A 13,581-nucleotide genomic window follows, 5' to 3' on the forward strand; every position below is an offset into this window, starting at 1 on the left:
ATGAAATAAACAAATAATCATGAGTATGTATGTGTGTGTGTGTATCCATTAGTAAAGATATGAAAAAAAAACCATTCATGTATTTATTCAGCTAGGATTTGCAAGCTGGCAGTAAGTACAAATAGGGCTGAGAATCAAGGGACTATCAGATAATGGTACGTGATATAAATCATTTACTAAATAGCAGCTTGGCATAGCGCCTCTTAAATTTTCACAACGATCCAGCCAGATTGTCCCTATTTTATAATTGGGAAAATTGGGACTTTATAGGTGAAGTGAGTAGAGTAAGAGCCTATCTCAGGCAGATGACATGTGTTGGAGAGTAACCAGAACCAGCATTGGGAAGGTTGGTCAGACAATGCTATGGAAGCCTTAAATCCAAGGACAAGGTGTTTATACTATGTCCTGAACACACAAGAAAAATTCCATATAGAATATGTGTACGGTTACAGAAAGATTAACATATTTTAAAGTATATATTCCAGGGTGCTAACACAGTAGGTACCCAATAATGTCTGCTGAAGACATTTTAATAAGCCTCAAACATGCTTCAGAGTTTCTCTCAGTGCAAAATTAAACGGCTTTATACAGGGCTGGGGCTTGTGACCTTTACGCATTAGCATGAGAGAATCAGCCCCATTAGATATCAATCGGCAAATTTGTCTCATAAAATGTTTGTATTAAAATTATTATTTAATATAATACTTTCTTCAGTTCTTCTAAACTAATGGTCAGGATAGATATTCATGTTATAAAAGATACTACGGAGGCAATATTCCTAATCTAGCATGACCTTTATGTTGATCACTGCCACTGAAGAGTTTTGCAAAGATTTGGGAAATCTAAAGACTTAAAATTCCATTACCTTAAGAACACAGCACACATTCATTTTATAAACTAATTTCACACTTGATTTCCACAGATTACGAAATTTAATTTCATACTCAACTATAATTTAAGGGGGTTTGTTTTCTTAACAAGAAAATTTACTTTAATTGGGAGCTAGTCCGAGTAGACCAAAATATGAGAAAAAAGTTTTAGCAATGGTCTGTACTTCACTATATTAGTGAAAAATTTCTAAGATACATATTTCATTATTTGAATGCCTTTTATGGCATTAAATGGAATTATGGTTATAGATAGTTGGCATTTCTGAAAATGACTTACCTAATAAGTACTTTATGAATATGAAGCAAATCTATGGACTACAATTTATTTTTAATTTTTCAGGTCTTGACCAAACAGTTTCATTGATAATGTTTTACAGTCTGTAAAAAAGAGCTCCTTGAGGATAAGAGCAGTATTGTACTTATCCTGTGTCTTCTGCTCAATAACATCACCACCTTGAGTTTACCATTTATAAAAAGTTATCGAGGATAGTAATTATAAGTTTATGAAGACGGCATTCCTTGATATAGTTTTCTAGAAAAACTGCGTAAAAGGGAGTCTTCCTTTTTCTTTTAAGTCAGAGAAATTATGACTACCATTTTGGAAAATTAGTCCTGGTCTTAGAAGAAGAGAAAGAGTAGGTATCAATATAGAGAAATGTATTCATTTTTAACTTATTGCAGTCTATATAAGGAAACAAAAATCTAGACTATAATGAAAATACTAGATATGTAGTTAAATATACCTGAGTCTGAATATGAATTCCAAAAATTAGTAGCTGAAGGACCTTTGGGTCAGTCACATACCTCTCCAAGGCAATTATATCTACCTTGCAGGGTATCTGGAAGGTCCTTAGTCCACCACCACTATTAATGCCATTGTACAACAGATTATTCGACCACAGATACTGCAGACCCAAGACCAAAGACGTAATTATTTAAACCATGTAATCATAGCAGGTGATGGGGACTGAAATTGAGCTATAATAACATTTTCTTTAGAGTCAAAATTTATTTCCTAATCTTTTTCATTTTCTTGTAATTATGCTCTTAGAGACCAGCATCTTTTATGACTTCTTTTAACTTTCAACCAAATCTTCCAAACCTCTAATCTTCTGATCCCAGATCAAGCTTTGCCTTCTTCATGAATAAAGCCTTTCCTAACAGCTTGTGACCAAAAGTGTTTTCTCCTTCTACTGAATCCTTCTATAGAAATTATCACTTTCCAACATCACTATGCTGTGTTTTTGTAGAAAGTTCTCCCGTTTGGACTCCTTAACAGAGGAAACTACATAGTGAATGTGCTTTGGATCCTTTAAAAGGAATTGCAAATAATGAACAGAATGTAACTGAAATTTTATAAGCTCTTTAAGAAGTAACTGATATAGGACTTGTACACAACAAGTAATACCTGATTGCAAATGTTTCTTCATTTATTTGTCTATTTGACATTTCACTTACTTATTCATCTATTTAACATTTATATCCCATCTACTTTAAAAAAATTATTTGAGTCCATTTTAAAGAAAAGAAAGGACAGAGAAGCAGGAAAGTGTTGAATGCCAGGGCCATAATGAAGACAGCAAAACTTCATTTGAATGTTTGACACACAGACTCTTAAGAATGTTTATCCTCTTTACTCGTTAATGTTACCTAGACTTCCAGAGTCTGCTATTTAAAACTTAACAACACAAAATGCATATACACACATGAAACAAATTATAATACTGTAGCTCAATTTAAGCCATTATATTCTGTATAACAAGGTTAATCAAATGACCTAACATAAAAGAGCTTTATAAACCTTATAAAAATGTTACAAAAGTGTACTACAAATATAGTGGTGGTTTCTGCTACTTCTGTTTCTCTAGTCTGTACAGCTTTGGTTAGATTTCTGGCCTAGAACAAAACCTCACAGTTTAAAAGTACACTCTTTCAGCAATGAGTTCTTATCCGTGATCACCGGCATCCTATACTGTTCTGAATTAACCAACAATATTGCCATTCAGTCTGTTGTGCCTTATGACTGTGGAATGGTATAAGCTGTATTGCTAAATACTGCAGAACTGCAACCAATTCAACCTTCTATTTATTTGGCCATTCCTTCAGCTGATGATTCTATTCCAATCTTTTATTCACTGGATCTTACCTCTGCATTTAGGTTATCTGCAAGGCTTTCCAGAAACTGACTCTCAATTGGGTTTTGTTGAGTGAGCAAAGTGAGGTAATGGCTGAGTTTGTCATGTGTTGTTATGATGATTCCTTCCCCAAATTTGTCAAATTGTGGTCTTCCAGCTCGACCAAATATCTGCATGACATCTAAAATTCCAAGGTCAACAAACGAGCCTCTTTTTGCAGCATATATTTGTGTTCCCTAGATGAGGAAAAGTTAATAAGAATTTACATAAATACACACAAATATAATCCTGATGAGCTGAATACTGAAATTAGGCAAATATGGCAAGATCTCAAAAGTGTACTTTAACTAATCCTTTCATCATCTGTGATAGAGTTAAATTTTCACAATATAAACTAGATTTTTTTGGAGAAAATAATTCTGACCTTATATGAATAGCATTAGAAGTCAATGAAACAGCCAAATCACAGTATTTTTCTAAACAAACCAATCCACAGGTTTAAGACACACACAAATCCACGTAAGGCAAGCTATTACCTTAATAATAACAGCATGAGCAGGAAGATTGACACCCCAGGCTAACGTCGCTGTACAGACTAGAACTTTGATATGCCCATTAGAAAACAGGTTTTCAACCAAATTTCTGTCCTGCCGAAGCATTCCGGCATGATGAATACTAAAGCCATCTGGAAATAATTCTCGTACTTGTTTATTTCTTGACTTCTGCACCTAGAGTAGATATCAACAAGACATAAAAGAGTATTACTTAGCATTTACAAGTAATTGCTATTTAGCACTTTTGTTCAATGACTTTATCAAACAAAGCATAAAATTATTGTGTTTTAAGGTCTAAGTATATGATGTTATATTAGTAAGTATATAATATATATAATATATAAAGTACATAATATCTTAGTTGGTATATAATGTTCTGTATAAAATTGTTAAAAATTATATTCTACCTATCTTAAAACATAGGTAATCCCTAACATGACACAAAATTCAAGAGGATTGAAGTTAAAAGCAAGTATCTCTTTCACTCAGACTGGCAACCAATCATTACTACTTGTTTCCTATCCTTCCAAAAATACTCTATTAAAAGAACCATAAATAAATAAAAAGAAGCATAAATCTAAATTGCTCCCAACTCATTCAGAGTAAAGTTCTTACAATGCAAGAGTCTACAAAATTATTCTCATCCCCTAACCTCTTGAACCAATGCCAGCTCCTAGGGTTGACTTTTTCTCTAAGTCCCTTTTCTGACAAATCCACATCCACTTTACCAATGTCTTTACGTTTTCTATACACAACCTACTTCCTGGAAGACTTCTCCCCTCTTACTGAGATGCCCATGATTCCCCGGTGCATGCACTCTTTCTCATTGCAATGACCCAATAAACCCAACTGTGTTCACCTAGAGGTGTGTTCTTGGTGATTTCTGACCGGCACTGACCATCTGTCCTAGTTCCCCAACTTTACCATGCTCTGACTATATTAGCTTTACTTCTGGTGTCTGTTCTTTGACCTGGCCTGAGCTCAGATGTGGGATCTGATCCACTTATCTGCAACCCATGTAAGTGCTACAGTAGAGTATCTTAAAACCTCTCCAAAATTAAAGACTTTAGATTAACATAATGAAGTGTTCAGGTAGTCAAAGGTCCTGTTTGGGGGCGCCTGGGTGGCTCAGTCGGTTAAGCACCCGACTTTTGATTTCGGCTCAGGTCAAGATCTCATGGTTGTGGCATCCATCGAGCCCCGCAGTCTGCTTGAGATTCTCTGTCCTCTCCCGGGCTCCTCCTCAGCCCTCATGTGGGCACTCTCTCTCACTCTCTCTCTAAAATAAAGAAATCTTTAGTAAGTCTATTCTTAAAAAAGGTCCTGTTTCGGCATCATGCCCTGTGTTTGCCTACTATTGCTCTAAAAATTTTATTATCAGCGTTTCAATAGTTTCTTTTGAAAGAGTTTTCCATAATTTTTTGTAAGGGGCACTACACTGGCAGGAAGTGGGATTTCAGGGGTCTAGGGTTCTAGAACAGACTTTGTCACATTGACTATCCTTAAAGTCACTTAAAATTTTGAACTTCCAAGTTAATAATAATTGACTAAGGAAATGATCTAAGAAAACAGCTCTCCATGAATTCTGCTGCATATATTTAACTGAAATACTTTAACAAACTACTCCATCTAGTGGCCATCCAAGTAAATAACAACTTACACATTTAAACTTTTTAAGAGTCCTGAACAATATACACATAAACCAAAAAGGCTTTCTTCTTCAAGTTTCATGAGGGGTATATTAGTATATTCCTGTTTTATTTTTGTGCAGTGTGATCAGCCTGTTAGAAATCATGTTATGCATAGACCTTATAATTAACTACACTGGGGGTCATACTGCCTAAACTTTCATCTTTTCAGACAAGAGTTATCTTTTTTTTTAAAGATTTTATTTATTTATTTGATAGAGAGAGAGACAGCCAGCGAGAGAGTGAACACAAGCAGGGGGAGTGGGAGACAAAGAAGCAGGCTCCCAGCAAATGAGCCTGATGTGGGGCTCGATCCCAGAACGCCGGGATCACGCCCTGAGCAGAAGGCAGACGCTTAATGACTGAGCCACCCAGGCGCCCCTGTTATCTATCTTCTAAAAGCAGCTCTTACGAATATGGGGTGACTTGCTATAAAGTCCACTGGGGAGCATTTGCCGGGATATAACAGAGTTCCTTCATGGGACAAGGGCAGGGAAAGGAGAAATATTTCACCAACTCAGTTTCTTCTCTAATATTCATACACTCAGAGCTAAAAGAATAAAACAAAATATTGCTTGGGAGGTATACTCTGTGCAAATTATACTGCTTGGATTGCTGTTTGTTTCAGGTGAATCTGCCATTTGTGGACCCCTGCAGTGGAATGTCCTGATGTTCTTGTTACTGATTCCTTAGTCAAGCTCCATTTAGGGAAGGACTTGGTTTGTGGCACGAATGGCACACTATGAAGCTGAATGCAGGAAATATTTAACTGTGGGGAAGAATATTCCTATAACGCAGCAGGTGGATACTAGAGTACTGACACAGTACCTCCCACTCTGACCATGTGAGTTCAGCCAGCTTCAGAGCCACTATCTGGGTAATCCCCTCTGGTCTTGGTGAGGAATACAGAGGCCCCAGGGGTCATTTCTCTTTTGTCTCTACTCTTGCCAATATCCCCTGCATTGCTTTTTAATTGGCTCAGTAGAGACCTGAAGTGACAACAATCCTAAAGTAAGTCTGGGTTGCTAATTCTTAACTTGCTTTGATTCTGAGTCTGCCACTTGTGGTCTAGGCTAGCTCATAGCACAAATAAACTAGAATCCTTAGGAATCAGGCCTAGAGATAGGTGGTTTTAAAAATCATACAGAAAAATTTTATTGTTCTTCCATTTTTGGTGTATGACTCTTGAATTTTAACATATGTTCGATTTGTGTAATGACCACCAAAATTAGGATACAAAACAGTTCCTTTACCCTAAAAAATTCCTTTGTGTTATTCCTTTATAGCTAAACCCTCCCCACCCACAACCCCTGGCAATCAATGATCTGTTCTCCATCCTTACAATTTCATGACTTCAAGAATGTGACAGGAATTGAATAAAACAGAATATAAGCCTTGGAGGCTAGTTTCTTTTGCTCAGTTTGATGCCTTTGAGATCCATCCAAGTTGTACTGATAGTTCATTCCTTTTTATTGCTGAGTAGAATTCTATGGTATGGATGGATATTTGTTAATCCAATCACCCACTGAAGGATGTTTGAGTTGTTTCCACTTTGGGCAATTATGACTAGAGCCTCTATGGATATCCATGTGAAGTTTCTGTGTGTGTGTGTGTGTGTGTGTGTGTGTGTGTGCGCGCGCGCGTGCATGTAAGAGACTTTATCTTAATTTCTCTAAAGTAGACACCAGGAATGATTGCTGGGTCATATGGTAAATACATTTTTCACTTATGAAAACTGCCAGACCATTTTCAGAGTGGCTGTACCATATGTATTTTCATCACCAATATATCAGAATTCCAGTTACCTCCCATGCTTGTCTGTACTTGAGACTGTCACTATTTTTTATTTTAGTCATCGTAAGAGGTATGCAGCGGTAGCCTATTGTGGTTTTAATCTGCATTTTCCTAATGACTAATGATGTGAAACATGTTTTCATGTTCTTAGATATACATTTCTAATCATCTCAAGTTATTCTGATGTACACAAAAGTTTAAGGACCATAGTTCCTTACAGGAAGATACCTGGAGTGATTATTTTTAATCCATCTATGTATAATATAGCTGTATAATTTGACCATATGATTCTACTTAGTGCTACACAACTCTGCATTCATTATTGTGCTAAATTATTTATACTCCTAAGACAAGTATCTTCTAACAAATTTATAAAACATGACAGTGACACCCCCCCAAAAAAAGCACTGTAAAGGGCCAAAAAGAGGGTAATTTAAATAAGAAACAACTGTTTATCAAGTACTAGGATCCCAGAAATACAAAGAAACTGAAGACAAAATGTGAGCTTTGACTAATCTGCAGAGTGGAAAGAAAGGCCCATACACATGAGAGACTATGGACTCTGAGAAACAAACTGAGGGCTTCAGAGGGAAGGGGGTGGGGAACTGGGATAGGCCGGTGATGGGTATTAAGGAGGGCACATATTGCATGGTGCACTGGGTGTCATACACAAATAATGAATAATGGAAGAGTACATCAAAAACTAAGGATGTACTGTATGGTGACTAACATAACATAAATTATTATTAAAAATAAATAAATAAATTATCACACACACACACACACACACAAAAGAAAGGCCCATACACAGGTGACTTCTATAAAATATGGTATGTTTCTAAGAGAGGTCAATGGACAAAGCTGAAATGAGGGGAGGAATGGCACTGTGGTTTATGTTTGTCCCACTAGCACCTGGCAGTGTACTTTCTGCATAGCTAGTACTTACTGACCATTTCTGGAATGAATAAATCAATGATCTGCTAGTCTCATCATAAGAAGTCTTAAATGTGAAATGTGGGTCTTGAAGGACAAGTGATATACTGTTAAGTGAGGGACAGCAGGCCGCAGGATAAACGTGCACAAAGGCTGGAACTAGCAAAGAATACAGTGTGTCTGAACATTATGTTCAGAAGGTATTGGGTGAACGAAAGAAAATGATGCTGGAAAGGAGGATTAGGGGCTGGAAAGGAGGATTCAGTCAGGCTTTAGATGGTCCAAAGCACAGGTGGGAAGGGGTCAAGTAAAGTTCTTAAGCAGTATCAGATTTGCTGTTTAGAGAGGTAACTTAACAGCTGTGCTAAGACCCGAGGCTGGGTGAGCAGCTATGGGAATATCAACAGTTCCAGTGAGAAGATGGAGACAGGAAATGGAGATACCACATAAAGTCAAGGTGAGAGTAGGCTATACAGTAGGGAAGCCTGGGTGACTGCCTGGGAAGGGAGGTATGAGGGGAAGGAAGGAGTTAGGGCTGTTTCTAGTTTATCCATGCATGTCTTGGTGCACTACGTATGTGATAGGGAAAATAGGATCAGGAGAGCCAATGCTTATGCCTTGGAAGGCGGGAAGAAGATTCAGTTTGCTACATGAATTTGAGGACACCCATTATAAAGATTTTGGCTTTTATTTAGAATAAAGTAGAATACCACTGCAGGTTTCTGGGCAGGAGAGAGATAGGGGAGACCAGTTAGGTTTATTAACTCTAACACAGGATTCCAAGAACAATGTGATGGTAGATGGAACCAGGTGTAAAACATCTGAATAAAATAATTAATAACTCTAACACACACCTTCAACCTTATATACGTATCTTTCTTATCTTGACTTTCTCAAACAACGAAGGAAAAATAAAAGCTAAAATTGCGTTAAGTCTAAAAACTAATGAAGATACCGCATATCAAATTTACAGGACAGAGTAAGCACATGCTCTCAGAAAATATCCTACCTGAAATATTTCACTAAATAAGGATACAGTAAGAGTTAGAAAAACGAAAGTATAACAAAAACAAAGAAAAACAAAGAAAAAGTAGATACCCTAATAAAGTTAAAACAGAATCTCACGATTTAAAATTTGTGAAATGGCTAAGTAAACACAAAAACTCTTATTTTAAAAGAAAAAAGTAAATGAAAATCACCAATGGCTATTGCTGGCAAGAATGGATTTGGCAAACTACGTACCAACTGTCTGTTTTGTACATAAAGTTTTATTGGAATATAGCCATATTAATTTGTTTACATATTGTCTATGGCTGCTTTTGAGCTACAGTTGAGTAATTGTGACAGACACCATATGCCCACAGGCTTAAAATATTTACTGTCTAGCCTTTAAGAAAAGGAGACAGAGACTTGTATAGAAGCTCAACAGCACAAGCACAAAGACTCAAATTAGTTATGTAAAAAAAGAGAAAATGTTCAGAAATATATCACAGTTTAAAATAATCAGAGAAGAGTACTTTGTGAAATTCAATATATACCATATGAAAAACTGTTTGGGATGGATGGTTTTATAGAAAATATGTTATAACATTTATCCTAGAAGTGATAGAAAGTTGTAAAATAATAAAAGCAATGGAAGAAAATTTAAAAGCTATCTAACATCTGGGCTTTCAAACTTTTAAAGACAAATTAATTCTAATACTATTAGAAGGCCCTAGAGCACAGAGATAGAAGGAAAGCCTCAAAATTAATCTTAGAGAAGCAGTGAAATAGCACTGATATTAAAACCTGATAAAGAAGCAGAAAACAGAAGATAACAGAGAAATCTCTCTTATGAATATCAATCCAAATGGTAAAGAACTTTAGAAAACAGAATTCACCAATGCTTTAAAATAATACACCACAACTAAGTACAATTTAACCTCAGAATTCAAGGGCATTCTACTTATATTTATATGAATATATTCAAGAAATGAAATGACATGCTTTGATTTTAAGATGGGAAAACTTGACTGGTAAAAATGCCAGTTCTTACTAACTTAACATACTAACTCAACTAAAACATGAAAATGATTTCTTGGTGGTTATACTCAAGTTCACCCTGAAAAGTAAACCTGTATATTTATTCAGGAAAATTCCTAAAATTGAAGAATCATCAAGTATTAAAAATATTATAGTAGCAGAATAAGAAAACAGTTTGATACCAGAGAGGAAATAGTAAGATCAATGGAACAGAAAAGAAATTCCAAAAATTGATTCAGGCAAACGTAAGAATTCTGTGTTACATCAAAATTTAAAATCAACAGAAGGAACAGGGGATATTCAGAAAAAGATGATGGGTCCATTACTATATGGAATAAATTCCAGATGGATCAAAGATTTAATAATAAAAACGAAATTAAATTTTAAAAGGGCTGGAGGAAATTATGGATAAAACAGGTATGGCCTTTATGAGCAAGACAGAACCTGAAGACCATAAATAACTTGATAAAAAATTTCTACAAGGTAAAAATATTTGTAAACAAATAAAACCCAAAAGTTAACTAGGGGAAAAAAATGTCTGTAACACATATGACAGTACATGCAATTTAAGATACATACAGTGGACCACAGATATGAATAAGAAAACTACAAAAAAAGGTTTCAAGTGGCCAATATGGAAAACGCTCAGCTTTACTCAAAATTAAAGAAATGTCAGTCAAAATAATAATGAAGTACCATTTTTTTAAACTTAAAAACTTTGACATTGCTCAGTGTAAAGTCATGTGGGAGGAAGTTACTGTTCAAGGAAATGTAAATTGAAACAATCTCCCTAATGGGTGATTTGAGACCATTCACCAAAATTTTAAATGCATGCACCATGTTGATATATAAATTCCACTGCTAGGGATTTTCCCAATGGACACCACTGCAACTGCCAACCATATGAGAAAGAATGTTACTACAGCAGTGTTTACAATAAGAAATAATTGGAAACAACAAAAGCGTCCATCAAGACAGGACTGGGTAAATGAATTAAGATAGTGTGTACACTATGGTACACTATGAAGTTGTTATAAGAATGAATTAGATCTTTCTGTGCTGATTTGAAAACATTTCCACTATGTATTATTACAAGAGACATGAAAGTGTAACATGATCAAATCTATTTACATTAAAACATACGTGAAAATACACACAATGGGTAGTTGCATACAATCTTTCCTTAAAAAAAAAAAAAAAGCTTTTAAGCAGGAATTTCTTTTACAGAAATGAAGGGGGAAGAGATGGTTAAGACCATGAGTTATGGAGCTAAACTTGTTTATTACAAGATGACTGCTGCTTTCTGAAGTATCAAAACAATCACTGCTTTTCCATCTGGTCTCCCGGGGCGAGCACTACCTGGAATCCAGGCTTTGCTATTCTCTAAATAGCCGCTGAGATATAATTCATCTTGTTCACATTCTCTGAATGGAGCACGGGATTCTCCAAGGAAGCTATTCGAGATCTAATACTATATTAACTGGATAAGTGTTTCTACACATGGAAATGCAGCACAAAAGAACATGAGCTGCGAAAAGGTAAAGGAAGTCAGGTGCATAGTTTAAGAATTGTTTAAGCTGGGTTTCCTCTGACTTTATAATTCTACTTTTCACAAGTGAACTTCCTAGAAAGGGCTTTATAGTCAGTAAAATTAGAATGGAATGTACAACTACTAAGATAATCTGTTAGCACACAGAGGGTACTATATTCTCTTCCCTCAGCGAAAACATGTAGGGCTTCCTTCCATGACCTTACACATCTTTTTCCTACCCATGAGATGGAAAAATCAGTGTGAGTACTTTTAAAAATGAGTGAGGTTAAAATGTAACCCCTTCCCGAAGTTGACATCCAAACTAACACAAATATAGGAATTAAAAATACAATTAAAAAAAAAAACCCACTAAAAACAAGCAATTGAGGTTATTAAAGGAAAACAAATTTGTTTGTCCAGTAAGACCCAAAATATACAGAAAAACACAAGAACCTCAGTTTAGATGCAAGTCCTTGACGAAAAAGCGTGACAAAAATTGCATAACTAATTTACAGTGACCTCTGTAAGCCTTCTGAGGTAATTTGTCTTGATAAGATATGCTTTAATGTGGATAATATCAAATCCATTAGGAAGGAATAACTTAACTGCCATTATAAAAACTAAAATTTAACCAGGAGGCAAATATCTTCCTCCAAATGATGCCATTCTTTCCCACAATCATTACTGAGTATGCATTATTGTTAGAAAAAAATATTCTAAAATCTTCATCTTTGGTAAGTGCTATTTTTATCATTCAATGTTAACAAGATAATCAGCATGAAAAAGTGGACCTGCTTACTTAGGAACATAAATCAATACCTGGCTTCTCTTTTGACAAAGGAGTTTAGAAATCTAAGGAATATAATATGCAATTTTCCCTCATCTTTCTCTTTCAAAGCTCTTATTCCACTTTAAACATTATTCTTTGAGACATCTAAAATTGGTTCTCTGACATCTATACCAAGGCATGTAATACTCTGTCCTCCATGAGGCTGTCAGAAGGAAATCCATCATCCCTCCCATTCCTGTTCTCAGGATAAGGTCCATTAGTCATCTGTTCACTAGATCAACTAACCAAAACTATGATCAGAATTTCTGCTGATCAGGCTAAAAATTTTAGGGCCTTAGTTTCAGATTCTGATTCTGATACCTGGCATAGGAACAGGTAATGGGAAATCAATTCCCTATTATACAAAGGTCCCCATAATTCTTGGTATTTCTCTGCTCTTGACTCAATTCCTACCTTCTCTATTTCTTCTTCACCTTAGGGTGTGGAATTCTTTGATCTACTCTCTGGAACTGCCACACGATGACCAGCAAGCTGTATCAATCTCTTCTATCACCTCGCCTTAACTGAAACTTGACACTCCTTGTATGGACCCTGTTTCCCGTCCATTCCTTCTCAAGTGGTGAGAGAGGATATCTCTCTTTCTCATCACCATTTTCAGTCAATTATGGACTCATTTTTGTAAAAACTCCTGCTCTTTTAAGGTTCAGTCCATCTGACTACGCCACCTGTCATTTAACCTTATCCAATGAAGACTTGACACCTACAGCTCCTCGTCTGTCTCTCCGTCCCAATTCCTGTCATCATCCTAGGTGACAGTACTTTCCATGCGGACATCCAAAACACCCACTCTTCAATTTCTTGACACTCTCAGTTCCACTTCAGCCATATCAACTATTATGTCTAGTATCACTTCCAAAATCACTAGTGTAAGCAACTCAATTTGATCAAAACTTCCTATATTCCAAGCTTGCCTAAACAATTTTTCTAAGTCCATTCTTTATCATCAATGATACTCTGAGATCACAATTCCTCTTTCTTTCTATTAATCAGCAGCACCTGCTTCTACTCCTCTGGCCAATTCTTCTTCCTCTTGCTCTTTATCCAGCTTAGCGAGCAGAGCCCATTGCTTTTAAGATTAAATACTGAATCTGTAACATGATATATAAAAGTCGTCATGATCTCGCTTTTGCCTATAACATTAGACTCATCTTATGCCACAAACATGACATGTGCCGCTCCCCACC

The 13,581-nt window shown here is 35.9% G+C and overlaps 1 protein-coding gene across 6 annotated transcripts in view; it reads right to left on the reverse strand.

Moving 5' to 3' along the window:
- The window catches only part of ASCC3 (activating signal cointegrator 1 complex subunit 3), a 329,433-nt gene that overhangs the window by 140,182 nt on the left and 175,670 nt on the right, over nt 1-13,581 (reverse strand). For all 6 annotated transcript variants that reach the window (XM_087865343.1, XM_045806995.2, XM_045806990.2 and 3 more), the window contains 2 exons: nt 3,562-3,753; nt 3,037-3,261 (listed from right to left, as the gene is read on the reverse strand). In XM_087865343.1, the coding sequence (XP_087721469.1) occupies nt 3,037-3,261; nt 3,562-3,753 (417 nt within the window). The remainder of the gene's footprint in view (nt 1-3,036; nt 3,262-3,561; nt 3,754-13,581) is intronic.

This window comes from Ursus americanus, chromosome 11 (genome assembly GCF_024610735.1).
Source record: "Ursus americanus isolate L20-20 chromosome 11, mUrsAme1.1.p, whole genome shotgun sequence".
Lineage (NCBI taxonomy): Eukaryota > Metazoa > Chordata > Mammalia > Carnivora > Ursidae > Ursus > Ursus americanus.